The 24,392-nt window shown below is 36.1% G+C and overlaps 1 protein-coding gene and 1 long non-coding RNA gene across 3 annotated transcripts in view; one reads left to right on the top strand and one right to left on the bottom strand.

The window, feature by feature from the left end:
• Positions 1–767: 767 nt before the first annotated feature.
• Positions 768–1,940, bottom strand: LOC140754328 (uncharacterized). The gene is made up of 3 exons (XR_012103644.1): positions 1,826–1,940; positions 1,276–1,401; positions 768–841 (listed from the first exon to the last, which is right to left on the bottom strand). It is a non-coding gene; the product is annotated as an uncharacterized LOC140754328 (long non-coding RNA).
• Positions 1,941–9,644: 7,704 nt separating this feature from the next.
• Positions 9,645–24,392, top strand: part of PTSP (prothoracicostatic peptide) — a 96,227-nt gene continuing 81,479 nt past the window's right edge. For both annotated transcript variants that reach the window (XM_073089528.1, XM_073089527.1), the window contains exon 1: positions 9,645–9,801. In XM_073089528.1, coding sequence (XP_072945629.1) covers positions 9,655–9,801 — 147 coding nt within the window. In that variant the 5' untranslated portion in view covers positions 9,645–9,654. The remainder of the gene's footprint in view (positions 9,802–24,392) is intronic.

The following is a 24,392-nucleotide window of genomic DNA, read 5'->3' as shown; positions in this document are numbered from 1 at the left end:
AGAAGAGCGTAAATTGCAGGGCAGAGCCCGATAGAAGGGCATCGCGTTAGGAGGACTCCGGTTGTGTTCCGTTGGAGATCCATGAGTTCTCCACCAAACGCCGAGGACGGTCACCGTGGGGTTTTCATGCGGTACCTTTTGGAGGTTTCCCCCTCGTCAACAAAAAAAAAGGTATTTCGTTATGGGTAAGAAGATGTAACGCAAAGCTGTAAACTAACAAACTCGGGCGTATTCTTTTTTATTTTCATTATTTTTAGCGATATTTTTATGCACTAGTACCTAACTATTTTTAACTATTAAATTTACGTTCATTTAACTTTTTATTCAAACTGAAGTTAAATGTACACACACATGCATGAGTTTATATCTAAACTTCAAACGAAGTCGACCCACACTTCAACATTGTTGTTCATGAGGTAACTTATAGACGATAATAATATTATAAACTCCTGTTAACTTGCAGGGAAATGTCAATGTGTATTCATGGTGGTTTGTATAACATAATCCCATTAATAATTTGACTAGGAGTAAAGGAGAGCTTCTGGAGTTATTTTCATAGTTTAAGGGTAGAAAAACATTTTCTGTACTGACTACAGAGGCCCGATCGCCACTAACAATACAAAGGTACTAAAATGAAACGTTCTAACTTTAACTTTAAGACAAAAATGATTCGGGGTAGATTACAAATATCTATTGACGACAGTAACCTTCTGGTGGATGGCATGGAAGTTTTCTATATTGATTTAATAAAAATAAAAAAATCGTTGTAATTACATTTCATTTAATTCTTAAATTGTTTCTAAAGCAAACCTTGTTTTCAGCATGTTTCGCCTTCTGGAACCTGCAAAAAACGCGGTAAAAAGGAAATATCGATGATTTAAAAATATTTGCAATTTCTTAAAATTTTACATTTGTTATTCACGAATTACCTCGCAGTTTTTCCACTTAAAAGATTCCCTAGTAGATTTTCAGGACGAATAAAAGAAAAATGTCATTCATGTATACATACATACATATATAAATGTGTATGAAGGTGGTAGAACCCATTGTGGTTCGACTCCGGCAGCACCACCGCCACACATATTTCTGCCTCATAACAGCAGTGTTAAGCACAGCTGATTGGTGCTTAAAAAAAATTTTTAAGTGGTGTAAATTAAATATTTTAATCTACGAATTAGCATTTTGACTGTGCGGTGGACTATAGCCTACCGCCTAACCCCTCTAAGTCTGCGAAGAAACCCAGCAGTGGGACAGTAGTGGACGAAAGTTACTTACAACATGTCCTATCAGAAATCTTTGCATAACATCGGTGTAAACATAGGACGGCATGCCGGAAGCCCGCATGGCGGCGCCAGCGTCGCTTCCACCATACCGCGTCAAGACTGATGGTCCACCAGCATGCTGCAGATTTATATCCTTTTAAAACACTAATACGATAATTATTATATGTATTTATTTAAATTTCTTTGTTAGTTTCTTTGTATGAGGGTTAAATTTTTTGGTGTAAGGTGTGGTAAGAGAAACATTCGTCCAAGGCGTTCTAACTTCAAGGTCCTTTGTGTTTCAACACCGAAACACCTGTTTCTACCTAATAATGGCAGTGTTAACGCTGCTTTGTACTGGTTTGAAGATTATGGTAAGGGAGACATACTTTTCTGAGGCGTTCCAGCTTAATCTTCAGGGATACCAATTCAGGCTTAGTCCTCAGGGATGCATTTGTGGCAGATATCAGGAAGGGCTTGGAGTTTTTCAGATGTACATGGTCAGAACTTACCATCAGGTGTACTGCTAGTGTGCTTCTGTACTATAAAAAGTTAGAAATTACGTAATGAACAAAATCTGTAACATTGTACACGTTGTCATCCATCACGATACACAGCGGAGCGCCGCCCACGCCACTGAACGTGCTCACCTCCGACCAAGTGAAACAACTCTGCGGCTGAAAAACACACTGACCTTATATTCTGTATAGTGTACAGTGTACAGTGTTGGAATATTGTTATCGCGGAATTGAGACATTTCAATATGTAACAGGAGCTCACGATACGCGGTTTTTATTTGTTTTTGTCGATATTTCGATATTCGGCGAAGTTACAATTGAAATACTACTCAAGCATTTAGCGAAAGTATTGTTTCGAAATAGATTTTATGAAATCACTTTTTACCCATTGAGACATGTCAGGGAATCTTTTAAACTCCTCAAGACTCTTCAAAGCATTTTTCGAAGAAAAGCTCTGCTGTTGATTCAATCCACTGCACCACTGAGCCAGTACACTCGTAACTACTGCAAACAAAAAAATCAACATTTGTTATTATAATATAGGAGTAGCAGACGAGCATGCAGTGCACCTGATGGTAAATGGCTATGGCGCTCATGGACATCTGTAATCAACCCCAGATAGGATTAGATATTCCTACCTGAGGTCGCCACAGATGCGCCGCTACCCCTGAGCACTGGAATGCCTCGGAAAAGTATGTCTCCCTTACCACACCCTTCAAACCAGAACACAGCAGCGCTAACGCTGCTGTTATGATATAGAAATAGGTGTGGCGGTGGTGTCACCGGAGTCGAATCACAAGGGGTTCTACCACCTTGTTAATGTAAATGATGTATATACAATTGTACAACTATGAATTTTAACGCATTATACCCACACGCGTGCTAATTGTATAATCATACACACACACACATGTACACTCAAACACACACACACACACAAGTTTCTAAAAGATAACAAAGAGTTCGTGCCAATTTCCTGTCACGCGTGTTTATGCACGCGCGTGCTTTCCTCTCACACCCACTCCACTTGTATCCTACTATTTTATTCGCACAGAACCTATCTGTGACAACCTTGTCAGGAGACTGCAGAGAGTTAATTCTTGTGTGTGTGTGTTTGTGTGGAGCGCACGTGCGGGCGTAAACACACGCGATAGGAGAAGCATCCTAAATTCACTCGTACGGGTGAGACACGCATGTGGGTGACACGCGGGACATGAAAAGCGCCCTTAATCCACGTTTTCTCCATAACGAAATACTCGTTTTGAATGCGCTTACTAATTGACATTCAAAACGAGTTCTATAAGAATAAATTTTGAAGAAATGCCACTTGAATTTGAATTCGCTTATTTATTTTACATGCGTGATATTTGGATCTTGAAGAAGGTGCAGAGATTTTTTGAAGCAGGCGGTATATTGATTTGTGATGGCGGTGATGTGTGTGCTTATGAGAACTAAATGAAAACTAGGATTGAATTGTTTTAAACAAAAATAGTATTTTTGTCAAAGGTATTGCAATTGGGAATTCCAAGAAGAAAATGGCACATTTAAGTAGGTACCTACTCTTTGTCATATGTATACCATTATATTTTTGGCAACTTTGGGGATTCATCTGAATATGCCGTGTCACTTATAAATAGGCTTTCAAAAATAAATTCTTTTTTCATAATCTTATGTTTTTCTTATTGCACGGTCAAAGTTTGAACCCAAAACCCTGGCTAACTATCTAGCTGCTTAATACATAATCAAAAGACGAAATTACTATTGACGACCGTCGACATAAACAGAACAAGTTAAACACGGCCTGTATAGCAATGAGTCCAATCTAGCAATCTGTAAGGTCAACATAGTTTGTTTGCGAACAAGTGTCGTGTAGGGCGGCCATGCTTTTGAAATCTGAAAAATTAACCTGTGAGATTTCGTTTTTCGTGATTTTTATAAAATGAAACATAAATATAAAAAAACCAAAACTTGTAAAGAGGAATAATATATTATCACTGTATCAATGGCAAAACAGCGGATTTAAGTACTTTTGTTTTTACCTTTACTTAATTGCAAATTAAACATTATAAACAAGAGTGTCATAAATGCTTGTCAAGACCAAATGAAAAACCCACTTAAAGTTGAGCGACAGTCGGTCTCTATCAGGACTAAGTTACAAAGACATGTTATACTAAATTAAGAGACTATCCGTTGAAAAACAAAAGCCTGGTGACCCTCGTGTGTCGGCGAGTGGACATCACGTCGCGCGCCTACAAGTTAATCTGTGTATTACGAGTCTGTTAAGCATCTTTTTACATACAGGAATTGTTGATTAGACTTCCTGTAAGAGAATTAGATTGAAGCAACCACGCAACACTTATTTCTTCGTTATATCAGCAGTGTTAAGCCTTACTGCGATCTGGTTTGAACGATGTAATAAGGCAACGTACTTTTTCCAGGTATTCCAAGTTTATCCTAAGGGGTAGAAACCGCGTACGTGCAAAATGTGGAATGAACTTCCTCCTGAGGTATTCCCTCAGTACTATGACATGGGGCTCTTCAAGAGGGGTGTAAACACAACTCTCCTTCAAAGCCGGCGATGCATTGGCGACTCCTCTGGTGTTGCAAATGTCCATAGGCGACGGTGACTGCTTTCCATCAGGTAGCCCGTCTGTCCTATCGTTAGGTTAAATATTAAAAAAAAAATAGAAACGCACCTATAGCTGACCTCAGACATGAATTCAATCCTATCTGGGATCATTTACAGGTGTCCGTAGGCTACGTTGGCCACGTTCCTCAGGTAAACTGTGAGCTCGTTTACTAATTTTGTTCACTTCAAAATCGAAACAGAAATATATTGATTCGATATAAGGCTCTTTCCACTCTCTGGCTGACGTTGGAACCGTAAAACGCAAAATAAAAGCAACAGTTAAGGGTTTAACTATTACCCCTAATTGACTCCCGGCTGGCCGAGCCAGAATAAAACTTTATTGGCCACTACTGTTCAAGGAATTAATTGGTCTGATCAAATACATAATTCTTTTTATGGTTAGGAAGTATGAAAATTTATTGTCGATTAATTTTACTGCGAAATTCTGTTTTCAAAGGAATATATGGCTTATTTTATGATTATATGTACTTGATCCACGTAAGAAAAATGTACGTGTTATAACTTTTAGAATTATCAAATTGAGCAGCTATTACTTGGGCATACCTACCGTAGAAGGGATAGGAGTTATTTAAACCTATTTCTGCCTTATAACAGCAGTGTTAACTGCTGTCGTATTCTGGTTTAAAGGGGTAAGAAAGAGAATTAAAGAGATACTTATCCGACGCGTTCCAACTTAGTCCTCAGGAATAGCAACAAATCTATTTCCAACTTTAGTTAGGAACCCAATTTCGGAAGTCACCATCAGGTGGTTTGCATGTTCGTTTCCTACTATAAAATTATAAAAAAATATGATTACGTTAGATTAAGGGAATCGCAGTAAATTTAGGAACAAATACTCACCTAACACCTTAAAAACTGACTTTAACCTCTATATTCTGGAGAATCTTACTTCGATTCAAAAATATGCTTACATCATTAAATTGACAACTATATCTCCAGGTATTGTTTAATGATATTTTCATAAATCGTTTTTTTTTTATAATATAAGAGTAGCAGACGAGCATGCAGTCCACCTGATGGTAAGTGGCTACTGCCGCCCATGGACATCTGTAATAAACCCCAGATAGGATTAGATATTCCTACCTGAGGTCGGCCACAGATGCGCCGCTACCCCTGAGGACTAAGCTGGAATGCCTCGGAAAAGTCTTTCTCCCTTACCACACCCTTCAAACCGGAACACAGCAGCACCTAACACTGCAGTTATTAGGTAGAAATAGGTGTGCACCATATACTTAGATTTTTGGTTTGCACACCTACGTACCCCACAGTTAGTACGTACAGTACGTACAGTTAACCCCTTAAGTTAATATAAAGCTCTTTTCATCTTAAGTTACAATAGAGTCGGAGTACAATACGGACAAAACGCAGATGGATTGCAATCAGTGCGATAGATCGCAGCCCCAAATCAATTTCGCCAGCCTTGACCTAAAAATTACGAAAACGCTTTTGTATAGATCACATCGGTGAGTTATTTTGATCATATGAAGCATTAGTCTTAAGTTAGTATTTAGTCTAGGTATGTAAATATCTATGAGGCAAATATAGCATTAGGAACGTTTTAACTTAATCGTGATCAACTTAAGCAACTTTCCTTTCCTTAAGCATAATTATATTTTATTAATTTTTTTAATGATCCACATATCGAATAATAATATAATATATATATATAATATATATATATTTCTTATGTGCGTGTGTATGTCACTGAACTCCTCCTAAACGACTGGACTGATTTTGATGAAATTTGTTGTGTGTGTTCAAGGGAACTTTGGAATGGTTTAGATTCACAATTTAGTCCATGGGAACAGGTTTGTTTAATTAGTTATAGGATCGGAAACTATGCATTTGATCAAGTGATGATCTTTAGCAAAGTTTTTGTCCAAGAGCCCACGAGGGTTTGGGAGTTGGTAAGACCAATTTTCGACAGATGGCGCCACTGTCATTCTAATGCAGGTACAAATTTTCCGTTTTATGTATGTCATATTATTTCTATAAAATGCGGGCGAAGCCGCGGGCACCACTAGTAGACATGTAAAGATGTTTTATGCCCAGTCTCTGTACGCGACGCACGCAAAACCAGCTATGGGGTGTAGTAATAAAAAACATGCCTTACCTCTAATCGCCCACTCATACTTCAAGCACATACCGACTTTACATGACCTGGGGGCCTACCACCATCTTTTAAAAACCATCATAGTACAGGAAAATTATATTTCCTGCTTAAAACAGTAAAATATTCCATCACAGTTGAACAAACTTAAACCCTTATTAATTTTTCGCTTATCCATTGCATAAAACCAACTGAAATTGTCATATTTTGCTTAAAAAGTAAAATTTCCTGCAAAAAAAGTAAAAGTATAATTAAAAATAATATTATTTTAAGAGATGGTAGTAACCCCCTGGACCCACCCCCTCGTGTAGAACAACTGTTATTTGGAGGTAAATATTCATAAGCTGCAACTTCCACTTAACATGAAATTTCTACTTATTTACACAAATTTAGCTAAAACGTATACTACATCTAGACTTTTCTATAGCTTAAAACAACAGTTTCAAAGAAAAACAACGCCATACGGTTCCACTGTTCTCAACCTTGTGTGACTATGGGCACGCACAGACGAATTAGTACACAAAAAAACAGATCCAAACAGAAAAACCACCACCTCTAAAGGAATATATAAAACAAACATGCAATCAATCTGATGGATAGTTACTATCTCCTATGGACATCTGTAATCAACTATAGATACCTATTTCTGCCTAATAACAGCAGTGTTAGGCGCTGCTGTGTCCCGGTTTGAAGGGTGTGGTAAGGGAGACAGACTTTTCCGAGGCGTTCCAGCGTAGTCGTCAGGGGTAGCGGCGTATCTGTGGCCAACCTCAGGTAGGAATATCTAATCCTATCTGAGGTTGTTTACAGATGTCCATGGGCGGCAGTAGTCACTTACCATCAGGTGGGCTGCATGCTCGTCTGCTACTCCTATATTATAAAAAAAAAACATTATAGTTTTAAGGTCGGCCACAGTGCGTTACAATCCCTATAATTCGGTGCAACGTCTCGGATAAGTATGTCTTCCTTACACCCTCGACCTAAACACAACAGCGCGTAACACTGCTGTTATTAGGTAGAAGTAGGTATTTTCCAAGACGTCGGAATCAGATACCGTGGTACGCGACGTAGATATAATAACAGTAGTTTATGAAGAGCGCTATAAACAGCAATTGTAACAGACACTATTAACGCGAATGAGACACGATCGTAAAGTTACTTCAAATGACCGATCGTAAACGTAACTGATCCGTCTACTCCAATAGTTCATCTTATTACGAAGTTACTTGCGTTATAACAACCTTTATTATACAGTTTTTAGATATGTCCGAAATCTGATTCAGCTGACTTTACTATTTCATCTTGGTACAAATAGGATCATTATAATTTTACTACAGTTGATATTTTATGTAATTGTGTTAGTAAACGAGTATACACTGTACCTGTCCCTGTAGTTCCGGGACCAGAATAGGGCTACGGTATCCCCTGCCTGTCGTAAGAGGCGACTAAAAGGGGCTTCCGGGGTTGCGGGCGGCAAGAGTTCGAACCGCCCGGACAGCAATCCCGAAATGGACGGCGGTATGTGTGGTCGCACACATACCGCGACTTCATACATCCTTGAAAACTTTTTAAGAACTTCCAGGAGTTAGGTTTCCTCACGATTCTTACTATATACTATATACACAAATAGGATTAAAGTTTTACTCAAGGAGTACGGTGTAAGAACTACGGCTGTCTTTCCCGTACTATACTGTTATAGTACTGAAAAGTACTATTATTCATCAGAAACACGTATGTTGGTTGTGCTTGCAGACTCTAACTACAAAAAGTTCTATCATCTTAAAAACTTATAAGTACCAAATATAGACTGTTTCGTCCAATTAATTCAGCACAAAATAAGCTATGACTAAAAATAGCCAATACATGGTTCTATTCTATATTAGTATAGTATAGTCTACGGAAACAAAGAAACATTCTACTTAAGTATGTAAAAAGAAAAGGAAAGTATAATTGGATGGACTAGAATAGTGCAATTGAGCGAAAGGTGCGCTAAGCCTAGATTACGTCCTTACTATAAACGCAACTGTGAAGTATTTATTGCATCGATATAACTGGCACTATAAAAAGAGTTGAAGGTTAATATAAACTAAATAGGATAGTAATGTCAAATATAATTACAAAAGCCTAATAAATTTGATGAGTTTTTAGGGTTCCGTACCCAAATGGAACCCTATTACTAAGCCTCCGCTCTCTGTTCGTCTTTCACAGGGCTCTATCTCCTGAACAGTAATAGCGGCACTTGATTTTTTTACAGTATGTATAACGGTGGTTGCTATAACAACAACTAAAAAAAAGGTTTAAAAAATTTTATAATTCATGTAATTTTCAGGTTTAAATAGACTAGTAATAAATTCGTCTATAAAACTTTTTACAAGAAATATACTTAAATAGCAAACGAGCATAAAACCCATCAAGTTATAAGAGGTTACTGCTGTCGATGGAAATATGTAATAAATCCCAGATAGCATTAGAGTCCTACCTGAGTTCGGTAAGAGACGTGTCCCCTGAGGACTAAATTGGAATGCCTCGTTAGCATCCTTTGTGGAGTGGCTTGGGTGGTCCCAAAACGACACCTATATCTGCTTTTCCACAGCAGTGTTAAGCGCTACTATGTTCTGGTTCGAAGGGTTTACACTTGTGTGAGGCTTCAACTCCGTGAACTCCGTTCTCAGATGCATTAATACATCTGTGGCCGAACTCAGGTAGTCTTTAAACTTAGCACATGTACATAAGCAGGAATGGCCACTAATCAACGAGTTGGCTGCATGATGGTTTTCTAGTTAAACTCCGTAACAAAATATTTTAGATGCGACTGCCGCTAAATCAAAGGAACTTCTTTGAAATTAAACAGGCAACCTTATGGCATTTTATTGCGTTCATTACGTCAATGATGATAATGAAATGCTGTGCAAAGTCTTCAACTTCAGCTAATTCGCTAGCCATCTCAAAGAAAACCGCAGCCTACTTTAAACTTTTAACAGTCTAAAGCTTCCCTTAACTTGGCCTTTGACACTTCGCCGCCTAACCCCTTCCATTGGTCATTAACAAATTTTCATGACGTCATCAGTGACGTCACTCGGTTTTGCTGTCAAAATGGGCGGAGTTACTGTGGTCATGCGCGAGCTGACTCCGCCCTTCGCTCTCGCGACCAGCAGCAGGTATATAAGGCTCGGGCGCTCGGAAGACCGGCAGTACCAACTTGGGGACACAGCTGGGGACTTCGCGCAGGTTCCCCAAAAGTTTACGTCGTCTCTCTTAACGGTAAGTAATTTTACTTTTATGTACCAATTATGATGTGAGTGGTTTTCCTGGAGCCTATAAATGCGGCTACGTATTATGGTTAATTCTTTATGGATATTGCCGTTTGGGCCTGAATTATAAAATGAATTAGAAAAGTGAATATGAATATAGAATTGATATTTTTTTTCGTTACAGTATATTTTACTGATACACTTGGCAGGTATAAAATAATAAAAAATATATATGTAGGTTGGTACAATTTTTGAGAAATTCTATATTAGGGCATATAGTGCATTATAGGGATATAAATGGAAGGTAGAAAGGAAATTTCAAGCAATCCTGTACTTCTGAAAAATAATAAATTTCGAATGTTTAGTATGACATTCACGAATTATATTAGAACAAACGCTGTTTAAAAAATGAATCCATTCTTAGTTATAAATAAACCTACCTGATATTGTATTTATTTTCAAAAAGTGCATATGTCCATCGAGATGAAAAATAATAAATTTCTTGAATTTACTACCCTTATACCGAGGCAGTATTAAAAGAAAAGTAAGATCAGGATTCAATAAATAACCGAATACATTAACAAGCTATCTACATAAAAATCCACGATTAAGTAATAACATAATCTAGCAAATTTCTGCCTACAAAACGCAACGACTAAAAAAAAAAGATGTTTTTTTTAAATATTGAACACGAAATCTCCTCTCTAAGCATTTCGCGGCTTTTATAAGTTTGTATTAAAATATTTCTTCATTTTTGATGGTATCGACTAGAACAGATTTAACTTGAGTTTATTAAGATAATTCATTAAAAACACATTTTCATAAAATGGAAATAATCAAAATAGTTTGTAATAAACTGCCAATCCAAGAAAACTAGTTTGATGCTAAGAAAAGCATTTTTTTTAAATGGAATGAAACAAAATCCTTTAATGAAACAAAAGAAAGATATATAGATTTTCCTCTTTTTATAAACGCAAACGTTTTAAAAGTACATTTATAAAACCATAAACAATTACAGTACAGTGTATTAAATGTCGGCTGGAAACAAGAATCCCCCATATATTGATCACCGAAAATAGTTCCTTTCATCCCAGCGCCTTAACTAATTTGCCATTGCCGAAGCCTGTCGATACAGCCTCCGCAGCTAATACATCAAGTCCGTCTCCGTAATTAAGCCTGGTATTCGTGATCCGCGCATTTTATACATAGTTCCTACAATTTCGTTCTTTTTGAAAAGGTCACTATCAAATTATATTAGAGATACGCGAAATGAAGGTAAGAATTCCTTTAAGAAAAATTTAGAAAGCGTTTTATCAATTGAGACGGTTATATTTAATTCGATTGTTAAATCTCATTTTAATATTCTCATTTTATTTCTTTGTCTCATGGGAAAAGGCATCAGTAAAAAGCAACCATCAATAAAAAATCCCAACGCAGAAAATCATATATTCTACTTGAAGTGTAGCTCAGGTGGGTTCCCCTTGAGAAAACCCAATTCCTACATAAGCCCTATATAAATATATCTATAAAATTTGGAGAACATGAAATCTAGTCAGCCCTATGCCCTTTATATATTAAAGAGCATTAAATATTTTAATATATTATCAGTAATTATTACTATAAATTAAATCTCATTACTAATATAATAAAGACGAGTGACTAAAATTACTTTAATTTAAGTTTAACTTAAAAAAGTCTATTACAAAAATTATATTAAGCCGTTTCGTAGCACGCCTACAACCGTGCTACGAACTCATTACTTTGCGTAGAGCCTGTCGTAGCCCGTAGCTGTAGTCAACTCATAATCTTGTCGTTCAAACTTAAACAAGATTGACACATATTTTCTCGTAGAAGCCGAGAAAATCAGCATACATAATATTTTCTTTTATCTCGTAAGAGAATTTTACGTAAGATAAATTGCCTGAAGTATGGTAACTATATTTGCATTCGTTACATTTGAATAAATATCGAGTATTGCCAATTTTCGCGTAACATATTTCTAATGTTTAATTGTTTTAACTTGCTGTTAAAAAATTCGAAGAATTATAATTTTAACAAATTGTATACAAGATTGACTTCAATAAGTTGAGGTCTTGTCTCGCGTAACTATTTCTGATGTTTAATTCTTTAAAACTTTTAACTTGCTGTTAAAAATTTCGAAGAATTATAATTTTAACAAATTGTATACAAGATTGACTTCAATTATTTTAGGTCTTGTATTTACTTGTATAGTAATAATAACGCCATTTTTTCACATAGTCACACATTAGGATATTGTGGATGTGATGATTACACCCAAATACCCACGCCCAGAACTGAAATCCAAATTAATAATGAGATGTGTTCAAACGGGGAATCGAATCCTATACCAGTCAGACTGATGATAGATGCGCGGGTAATCAACGTATGTGTAATTAAATTAAAATAGTTGTAAAACTATTATTGTCCCACTTCTGACCACGGGTCACTTTTCAGAGTGACACGGGTTTCGTCCATAATCCATCACACTTTCCAAGTGTATATTGGTGGCCTTTAGTAACTTTTGAGAACTTTTTCAAGACTTCTCATGTGTGTGTTTTCTCACGATGTTTCCCTTTACCTTTATAGCAAGTGAGAGCATTTTTAATACGCATCTATGTAAAATCAGGCGTTTAAACCTCGGACCCCTTATATGACAGGCCGAGTTTTAAGCTCTAAGCCCTCATCGCGTTAAATAGCATAATTTTACTTCTGTTACAAAACACAATTAATATAGCAACAGATGTTAACAGAGGATTTTTCATACTCCATTGTGGGGTTTCATACTCCAAATGAGCGGTGAAAAAACAAAAAAAATGTTCTCCAATAATAAACCGAGTAAAGGGTTACGAAGTTTGTAATCCCGAAAATAATTAGAGTCGATCGACTCCGTTACCCTTCGCGAGTACAGTCGAAAATTCCATTGTTCATAACGGCAAAATGAAATAAGTTTCGACAATAACGCATTACGGCAAATGGCGTGCAATTAAAAGGTCCCGGCCTAGAAGGTTCTATACTTTAATCCTTTAGTACCTCCGTGACACAATCGACAGATTTTAGGAGTTGCGAGTTTATAATTGCTCTTACGTAAGATAATCTATTGAGACAAATATTAATGGCGTCGAATTTCTAAAGACACAATTGTAAGAAGCCTTCATGGTTCGACTTTAGAGGCATTACCGCCGCAACTATTTCCTTATTCGACGACCCGCGTGGCGGAGCGGTCACCATACCGGTCTGACGCGCAAAGGGTCCCGGTTTCGATCCTCGGCCAGACAGATATCTAAATAATGAATTTAGATTTTTGTTTCTGGGTCTGGGTGTTGTGTATTTCTCTATGTGTTGTCCATGACACCCACGACACAGAGTCCTAATGTGGGGCTGTGAGTGTAGAAACCGTAACTCTCCACTCGTATTTCCTTATAAGACCTTACAGCAGTGTTGAGCGCTGATGTGTAATGGTTTGAAGGATGTGGTAGGGGCATTGCACTTAATCCTTAGACATAGCAAAGCTGATGTTAGGTGGGGATCTTCAGATGTCCATGAGTGACAATTGCCACTAATCATCAGATAAACTGCATACTCGTTTGCTTCTTTGGTAATATTACGACATGGGTAATCGCAATTTATTAATCTACTATCATAAGATCTCTAGCGAACTAATGGTGTGGTCCGTCCCGGGCCTCCGATCCAGAGCGGCACCCAAACACAGTTGCTATAAAAACTTCGTCAGAACCAAATAGAAACGTATATAAATCAGCGAGTAAATTATCGGAATCATACGTATTTTTCGGCAAATAAGTCTACACATTTGTAATTTTGTAAATCAAATTAACTTTTTGACTGGGGGCCTCTATTAAGCTTTCTTCCCCGGGTCTCCGACGACCTTATTCTGCCACTGCATAAGATTTTAAAATTTGAACATATAGTAGAGTATCCCAGTATAGCACAACCTTCACCGAGCTGGTTAATGGATTAAACGGTTTTTATATCAAATTAAACATGTGAAAAAGTATATTGCAACTGGGTTGACTAATATACTTCAGAGCAGAATAAGATTTTTTTTTCTTTAACATTTTACTGGTTTCTTTATTAGGAAAATTACATACTAATCGAAAGTATGAAGCCTATATAATATGCAAACGTTAATTTGACTGTTGTAATAAAATAATATTTTGGACTGAAATTTTTTAGACAACCCATTTGTTAAATAATTATCGACATATTTAATTCGACTTAAAATACTTTTCATCCAATAACCAGCTCGGTGAAGGTCGTCTTATATCGGGATCTTAGACCAATAGATCCCTATATAGAGAAAAGCAATCAGGTTGTTCATTTGTTCATATTTGTCGATCGTGTACACAAAGTCTAACAATTTTAATCTCGGGGTATTACACGCCGGTTCAGCCTTAAAGGTTACATCCGATATGACTTTGTATTGATCTAGTGACTTTATGAAAAAATGGCCAAGTGCGAGCCGGACTCGCGAAGGGTTCTCTACCGTCGTTAGATGTTTGTATTGTTAATAATTATTTAAATCGAAAAAATATATTTAAAAATGGCAAAAATATAAATATACGTGTGTCTTGTATGATTGTTGTAGAATTTAAGTTATGTTAGTATTTTTTTTTTTTTTTATATAATTCCCTGAAAATTTGCACGCCAACAAGGTAGGATAAGAGAAGATTGTAGTTTTAAGACCTTTTGTTAACCTGTTGTTGTTATTTTATGCAAATAAAGAAATATGATAATGATTATAGAAATAATAATATTGCTACAAAATGGGGACGAAACTCTATTTTATTTTAATTTTAGAATACTTATAACAGTGGCTGTAGTAATACAGGCTCTGTCTCAATGTTAAATATCTGTTATGGTTTAACAATCGAGATTTATTCTGTCGGCACACTTTGAGTACGGTACCCTAAAATCTGTACGCTTCATATAAATTGTGACAAATCATCTTCAAGTCTTTATATTTTCATTTTGATATTACGTTTACCTTGTCTTAAATATATTTTTGACATAAAGGTACGCGTTTAGTTACGTTTGTTTTTATATATTATTATGAGAAGAATATTCTCTCTTATGAGAATAATAATCTTGTAACAATTTATATTATACAAATTTCTTTTGTCTTCTAAAGTAGTTTAACTTTTATTAGAGACAAAGGAATATTATAATATAAAAATGTCCTAACTCTGTAGGTTTTCGATATATATTTTTTTATATTACTAGCTGACCCGGCAAACATTGTGTTGCCATATAAATAAAAAAATGTTTAGGGTGAACAACCCTTATCACTTAGGGATATGAAAAATAGATAGTAACCAATTCTTAGACCTACTGAATATGCATATAAAATTTGGTAAAAATCGGTAAAGCCGTTTCGGAGGAGTACGGTAACTAACATTGTGACACGAGATTTTTATATATAAGATAGATAGAAGACGAAGATAGAAGACGAACATGCAGTCCAACTGATGGTGAGTAGCTACTGCCCCCATGGACATCTGCAATAAATCCCAGATAATATTAGATATTCCTACCTGAGGTCGGCTACAAATACGCCGCTACCTGAGGACTAAGCTGGAACGCTTCGGAAAAGTATGTCCCCCTTACCACACGCTTCAAATTAGAACACAGCAGCGCTTAACACGGCTGTTATTAGGCAGAAATAGGTGTATAGAAAATTGATTATTGTAATACATTTAAATTATTTATTTTAAAATCTGTTAATTGTATCAGGCGTTACTTTGCGGAAATCCATGCTATTAAGTTAAGATTAAAACTACTTCGCAACAATCCGCTACAAATATGTATGATGGTATATATTTTAAACCATGCAGTATGTACCACCCTCCCTTCCTCAAAGGATGCATGCAGATGCAAAAATTAAAAATATACACCACCATACATACCACCACCAACACGTGTTTCGCTCCAAAACGGAGCATCATCAGGGTAAGTTGACTCTACGACGGTTAATCGCTAAGTGACGCTGTCAACCTAATGCATGCCTTTTATAAAAGTTATGCCTTTTATAAAAGTTGTATGTATGGTGGTGTATATTTTTAATTTTTGCATCTGCATGCATCCGTTGAGGGAGGGAGGGTGGTACATACTGCATGGTTTAAAATATATACCATCATACATATTTGTAGCGGATTGTTGCGAAGTAGTTTTAATCTTAACTTTAAAATCTGTAACTACATACCTGGAAACATTAAAATATTACGAAGTGATAATATTTCAACACCTTTATGAATGTTTAAAAAATGGAATTTAAGTGTGTAGGGTCGGTAATAACTTTTATCCAGATGATAAATGGATTCGTGCCATCAATTATTCAGGAATCGCCTTACAGGAATTACCAGGAAATACCGATTTGGTATCTTAAATAAATATTTTATTAATTTTGTTCAATTTTACGAAAACTTTATAGTTTCTTGAAGTGTTAGATTTGGGTTGCAATAGTTAGCGGACGCAATATTAATTTTTAGGTGTTAAGGGGGGTTATTGTAAACCTAAATCCTAATTTATGCGGTCTCTTGTCTTGTCTTGCGGTTATGGAACTCTTGTCAAAATGCTTTTTAAACACTTAAACACTTTCTACACTCACAGCCCCACAGTAGCATTCCCTGTGTCGTGGGTGCTATGGACACACACAGAGACAATTACACAAACACTCAGACCCAGAAACAGAAATCTAAATTCATCATTTAGATATCTGTCTGGCCGGGGATCGAACCCGGGACCCTCTGCGCGTCAGACCGATATGGTGACCGCTCCGCCACGCGGGTCGTCGGTGCGCGGGCTTTGATGTAACTTCCCTGGAAAATTACTAAAAAAGTCTAAAAAAAAACTATTTTCTTAGATATTAATCTATTTATCTTTTTTTATTTGGTTCTGGATAATTTCATTTAAGAGGGCAATTGTTCTAACAAATGTTCTGTATGACACATAGTTACGTAATAAAAACGATTTGTACCCCTTTTCCAAGATGGCGGCCGAGTCCTTACGACCCCCCTTGACATCCAAAAAGTAAGTGCCGTTCTCTGACTGTTATAGTCGTAAGAATCGAACGTAAATGTATTCCGTGATCACCGAAAAACACATTATTGTAATGATATTATTATACCATTAGAACGATGAACATCAAAAGTAATCATAAGTTTCGACACGATATTTTCAATAAGTTTAAGTGAAGGTATTATTTTCTAAAAATATCTTCAATATGAATTTAATGAAAGACAAAGAAATCCAATATTTGAATCAGACGCATCCATCTGATTTTTCGAAGTTATGAGCGTATTATAACACTTGCTTAAACCGTGTTACACGCCTGAGATGTCTAGAAAAATAATGTTCTTGACGTCTACCGATTCGCACTTTGAGAAAGAGACCCATGCCTAGTAGGACAGTAGTGGGATCACAACGTACATATCAAAAATAGGTAGCACTTGTTTTAATGCTGAAGGAATATTTGTCCCACGCAAATACCTTCTACACATCTGTGAGTTTAAAAACATGTTATCAAAATTGTGTAAAGCCTACCAATCCGAACATAGCTGACCTGGTGGTCTATAACCCAGTGATACTGAGAGAGGAACTGTGCCCAGTAGTGGTATACTAATAGATTACTTTTCCGAGGCGTTCCAGCTTAGTCCTCGGGGGTAGCGCATCTATGGCCGATTTCATGTAGGAATATCTAATCCTATCAGGGATGGGCGGCATAAGCCATTTACCATCAGGTGGACTGCATACTCGTCATCTACTCTTATATTATAAAAATAAAGTAATAACGAAGAAGCAATACTTAGTATGATTCTCTAAAAATACCAACAAATCTAAGTGAAAAGCGCAAATTTATTCTCCATCAAAATTTATTAATTAGAAGCATTGTAGAGATAAGTCCAATATTGAATATCCAAGATAAGCTCTAAAATCCCCGGATCGTCGTAATGAGCGCCCAATCCGGGATTGTAGTAATTATCGTTCAGTTTATTGCTTGGAATAGTTTATGCGTATTTCATCTTAGGCTCATTTGTTAATTGATTTCGTAACTGACGGTTTAGTTTAATTAAATTAATTTATTTCGTACTTACTACGTATTTTATTACAGCTTAAAACGTAATGGTTTTAGTTTTGGCAATGGTGTAAAAATATGAATTAAAGTTTCGAACTCTGTTATATTTCATCAAGTATTTCGTTCATATCAAGTATTTTTATGAGTAACTAGCTAACTCGGCAAACTTTGTACCTCAAAATCTATTTATCAAATATATTACATATAAAATATAGCCTATGTTACTCGTGGATAATGTAGCTTTTGAATGGTGAAAGACTTTTTAAAATCGGTCCAGTTGTATTTGAGCCTATTCATTACAACCAAACAAACAAACCAAGTTGTTCTCTTTATAATATTAGTGTAGATTTAAAGAATATAAGATCTTTTTGTACAGTAAATGGAACCTAAAAATCGTTTAACACTCCTCTTAAGATTCCACATATACAAAAACAAATATACAAGTCCCTTACAACAGGTATCCAAATTTATTATTTAGACATCTGCTGCCACGGGGTTCTACAACCCTTTGGCATGGCACCGGTAGACCATTGAGCTTCACAACTAAATTTACACAACCGTTTAATTAACAATGTTGATTAGCAATAAGATATCCGTCATAAAACCTACAAAAGCACAGCGCTAACAAATACAAAATCACAATAGTGAAATTGCTGAACAAACACCGTCTGGAACATTCGCAGTACGAATTAATACAATTCCCCGTATTATTATATTGTTTCCTACAAAGGATTCAAATTAAACCAAAGCCCGTGCTAACGGAAATTTTACTACAAAATTGCTTTTCATGTACGAAAATATAAATAGATTGTCTGATTTGTAATTAAATAATAATATGACAAAAGGCTAATTTATTCTATTCGTTTGCAGGCTCAGGTTAATACAAGTTTTGTTTGAAAAGCTTTGTGTTATAAATTGAAATGGTATATGAATATTTAGTTTACCTGACCGTAAGTAATACTTAACGTCCTTTGTAGTCCATGATAATACACTCCATGGCACGAGAGAATAACATGCCTGCGAAAATTAAATTAAATTTAAAATTGCAAACGAGCATGCAGTCAATTTGTGGTAAGTTGTCATTGCCATTTGCAATTGTAACCACATCTACTCAACAAGGGTTCCATTTAAAGCATTTCATTTTTTTATAATATACGAGTAGCAGACGAGCATGCAGTCCACCTGATGGTAAGTGACTACTGCCGCCCATGGACATCTGTAATCAACCCCAGATAGGATTAGATATTCCTCCATGGGGTCGGCCACAGATGCTCCGCTACCCCTGAGGACTAAGCTAGAACGACTCGGAAAAGTATGTCTCTCTTACCACACCCTTCAAAACGGAATACAGCAGCGCCTAACACTGCTATTACTAAGCCGAAATAGGTGTGGCGGTGGTGCCGCCGGAGTCGAACCACAAAGGGTTCTACCACCATAAAATGGTGATGATGATGCTAAAGGAGGACTAAGATGTTCGCCTTCTGTGCACGTAAGTTGTAAGTTATACTTACATATGATAAATGATAGAATTGTCTATATTCCTTAAAAGGTGAAATACTTTTAGCTTCTCAATTACAAGTTTCAATAAGTTTTCATGACACCCTTATTTTAATCACAATTTACAAACAAACTAATTTCAATCTAAAATATTTCCACTGTAGCCGATCTAACCTTGTACAATCCAAATCCTCTATGAAGCGTCATGTAGTATTGACAGGGCTTAAACAGAATAAACTGGTTCACAATACTACAGTGTAGTGCATTTCTGTGTTACGAGTACCAAAGAGATTGTTGTTGCACTATGTTGCATAACCTGGTGTTGAGTGGACAAAAGGATTAAGTTCCAAAGATTTGGATGGAGACAATAGTTGTTCTATACAATTAAAATTTTCAAATTTAAATTATTTATTTGCTAGAACACTGTCATTACACATATATTACGGTATAGTCCGCGCCAAGCTAGCCCGCTCTGAAGATGTTGCGAGCAGGTGTAGTCATATAATTTACTATGGCGACGCAATTCATTTCTATATTCAGAGCGGACTAGCAGTTTTACGTGGACTATACATACTAGTCCAGAAGTATAAAAGATGGTGTGTTCATGGATATGCATTTCTTTTTAGAATGAAAAGCGATTTACAGATTTATTTCAAAATCTTTACTTTATACAATTTCTTAAAAAATAAATAGTATAAACCTCATGATCATAAAAAAATATGGACACAATTTAAAATAATATCTTGTATTTAAAAGCATGTTAAAATATACTTGAAAACATTCGTCATCATCATCAACCCATTATTGTCCCACTGCTGGGCACGGGTCTCCTCTCATAATGAGAAGGATTAGGCCATAGTCCACCGCGCTGGCCAAGTGAGTATTGGTAGACTTCACATACCTTTAAGATTTTTTTTAATAAATCTTTTAGGTATGCAGGTTTCGTCACGATGTTTTCTTCACCGTTTTAGCACTTGCTAATAATTAATTTCTAATACGCACATAATTTTGAAAAATCATAGGTGCGTGCCTGGAATTTGAACCTCGGACCCCTCGATCGAGAGGCCGAGTTTCTTAACCACTCGGCTATCACGGCCCAACACACACGAACACATTACGATCATCAAATCTTGTAGCCCGAAACAGTACCCTACTAAGGGTTCGAAAACGTTCAACGTTTTACGAATTCGCTCACACAGCACTTCTGTGGACCTTATCGGAACTAAAATTTAGCATTATGAGTTTTAAAAAACTGAATAGTCAACTGTAACGACATTTAATGTTACATATAAATAGAATGCATTTATTTTTTATTTAAGTTTGATAGCGTTATACATCCGCTTTTTTAACTTTTACTGTGGAATTTTAGTTCAGATAGGGCCCACGGGAGCGCTGTAGGAGCGAATTCGTAAACGTTAAACTTTTCGAGCAAACGTAAAAACTCGTACTAAGGGTACAGATTTCCAAAGTTAACATATCAAAAGCTCCAGTACAACATTAACACATCCATCATTTTCTAAGAAATATGTTATTCGCTGAAAAAACTGTCTTTATGAAAGCCTTTGATAGTGCAGTAAGGCTCGACAAACACCCGATCGTCAATAAGAGCCTCATAACGCGCCAATATCCGCTAGACAGATCGAAGACTTCGATATTACCCGATTCATGTAAATAAGATAAGGACTCGCTTTGATCAACTTTTTATCAAAGATTGAAGAATTTATTAGTGTACTAACTCGCTAGTAAGGTTTTAGGATCATCTACGGAATATCTTGTGCGTTGAAATTATAGCAGTTGCGTATGCTGAAAAGGTAGAAAATTTGGAATATATATTTTACAAATGAAAGAGTATTACCTCCATTAATTACATTAAAACTTATTTTGGAACATCTATATCATTTTAAAGACCAATCTATGTATATTACATCTAAAATCCAATCTAAAATCTAAAGACCAATCTAAGTATATTCCACATGCTATTTTAATGCTATTTATCCCACATTTATACATTTGAAGAGGTACACCATTTTTTTCTAAGTACAAGTATACAATTGTATAAGTACAAGTATAACGATACAATGGAGTAGTGAAATTCCATGTTCATAGAACACTCTACTCTCATTTATATGGTGTCAAAACTCTTAATTGAAAATGGTTATGACAACCTGTTTTATCAAAATAATTAATAATCCAGAATCATGGATATTGCGACCGGAGACTGCCTCAAACTTAATTTCTACTAAAACCCGTCTAAACTATATCTAAACTAAATCTAATATAAATAAGTGTATTTTGTAACAACTATTGCTGCAATAACAATGCATAGTCTAAAACTAGGTAATTTACATAACTGCGACAAGATATAATGCAGTGAGATAATTACTCAAGTTACGACAATGGAGAGTAGTATTAAACTGTGAATGCACCAGAGGACGTCCACTACAAATTATATGTACGGTTATTACAGATATACAAAGCCTTTCTTGGTTGGTAGTTAGTTATTAATTGCTTGTTGTGTTAATAAACTAGATAAAGATAGTTTAGTGATTTTAAATTCTGCCGTTCAATCTGAGAGCGTAAGGTTCGAATCCCAGGCATGCATGTTGGATTATTTTGAATGTTGTGTGTAGAAACAAGTCAATATTATTCTTGTAAAATGATAAATACTTGCTCCAACAATTAAGGAATTACCTATGCCACTACCGAAATTTAGACGAATCCAACGACACCTCTGACCTCATATATTAAATCCGTCAGAACGTGTGGGCTACAAAGCATGCCAAAGAATAAGACATACCTCCTCCTCCTTGCTTTGTTTTCCCCAATGCTGAGGGTCGTGGTCTCTATTTATCACTTTTCTCTCAATGATCTCTCGCCATCTGCCTCTATTTTCAGGTAAACCTACTCACACAATAAACAATAAACTCAGCAGTGGGATAAAAACTGTAAACCTACACACGAACAAACGTACTCGTAACAACTATGTTAGAAGTCCATAAATCACAATTTCGAAACTCAATACTTAATTTTCATAATATTGTTTATGAGAAATAATGCAACGTTATTAGCTCTAGTTTAGCTAAAACTAACTAAACTAACTAGCGAACTAAAACTATTTGGTGTCGGGAACACGAGTTGATATTAATCGTAGTTGTGTGACTTCGGTGCCGGGCTATAATTGGAATGCATTAGCCGATGCATTAGTTTATTGTTCTGAATAGAGACCCTGGGGACGATCTCTGTGGTGTGACGACACTTATATACTCCCAATTATAGTTCACATAGTTTAGTATAGAAATATAAACACTATAAAGGTTGTAGAACCCTTTGTGGTTCGACTCCGGCGGCACCACCGCCACACCTATTTCTACCTAATAACAGCAGTGTTAAGCGCTGCTGTGTTCCGGTTTGAAGAGTGTGGTAAGGGAGACAGACTTTTCCGAGGCGTTCCAGCTTAGTCCTCAGGGGTAGTGGCGCATCTGTGGCCGACCTCAGGTAGGAATATCTAATCCTATCTGGGGTTGATTACAGATGTCCATGGGCGGCAGTAGCCACTTACCATCAGGTGGACTGCATGCTCGTCTGCTACTCTTATAATATAAAATATATATATATATATTTGAAAGTATTAGAACATTTTGTTGTCTGATTTCGGGAATACTACCGTCACACCTACTTCTAGCTTATAACATCAGTCATAGCACATAGTATATAAATGTCGCACTAATGCCGGTAAACGCTCACCTATGTATAATATGATGCGTAAATATAATGTAAATTTTAAAAAGTTAGACATGATAAATACTAGTCCTGGCTTATTTAAGAAACAAGTTCTGCTGACTGTGCCAGTAGAGTAGTTAAAGAACAATTAAAGTCTACTTATATTGTATTCCTCCACTTCCAATAACATTTTAACAATACAGTAAAGTTGTTTGTAATTGTTATTTAAATGTAATATTTGTTGTTTACTGTTTGTTAACCCAAATAAATCAAAAATAATTCGCCAAGTACGAGTCGAACTCGCACATGGAGGCTTCCGTACTACCAAATGTTCATTATTTTAATTCATTTTATGATTTTCAACAATACTTAGTAATGATACGTAAATCTTCAACAATACATAGTTGTATAACACACAAATAGATGGCGTTGGGGTGACGATGCGACGACGATTATACGTAATCAAAGTATAATAAAATTAAAATAAGTATATTAAAAGATGTTTTGTGGTTCTTATTTGTATTTATTATAATACCAGTTATAATAGTAAACGTATTGTAAAAATTTCAACCCTCTTCCTAGTACAGTTTAACAGTTAGATCGAAAAATGCCAAAAAAATCCGGTTTGTTGTATGGAGACCCCCTTTAATATTCAACTTTATTTTATTTTTAGTATTTGTTGTTATAGCTGCCACCGTTATGCCTCCTCTGTCAAAATTTCATGTGTCTATCTATTACGGTTTAAGCTGTAGAGCCCTGTGACAGACGGACAGACAGACAGACGGACAGACAGCGAAGTCTTAGTAATAGGGTTCCGTTTTTACCCTTTGGGTACGGAACCCTAAAAATAGCACTGCTGAATTCAGGTTTGAAGGGTGTGTTGGGAAATATATACTTATACGAAGCGTTTCAACGTAGTCCTAAGGAGTAGCCTGTGGCCGACCTAATAGATGTCCGTGGGCGGTAGTAGTCTTCGGGTAGATTACATAGTCTTTTGCTCAGCATTCAAAAAATATCAGCGTCCAAACGGAATATCGCTGTCCAATTGGTTTGAATTATTTGTTTATCTCGCGAACAACGACAGATTTACCGCCGCGATAAATGAAAAATCTCTTGTCGAATCGTATATCGTGACCATCAACGTGTCATACAAACATTTGAAGAGCATGCAATATACCTTTATTGCTCATCAGAAAAAAGAAACATCTGAAATAAAATGCGGAAGTAATATAAATTACGTTTATAGCATCTCGTATTTTGCTACGAATAGGCCG

Source organism: Epargyreus clarus, unplaced genomic scaffold (assembly GCF_041222505.1).
Source record: "Epargyreus clarus isolate Ecla_fem2 unplaced genomic scaffold, WU_Ecla_fem_2.2 ptg000029l, whole genome shotgun sequence".
Classification (NCBI taxonomy): Eukaryota; Metazoa; Arthropoda; class Insecta; order Lepidoptera; family Hesperiidae; genus Epargyreus; species Epargyreus clarus.
The sequence above is the reverse complement of the archived record's forward strand: the minus strand, read 5'-3'. Positions and strand labels throughout refer to the sequence as shown.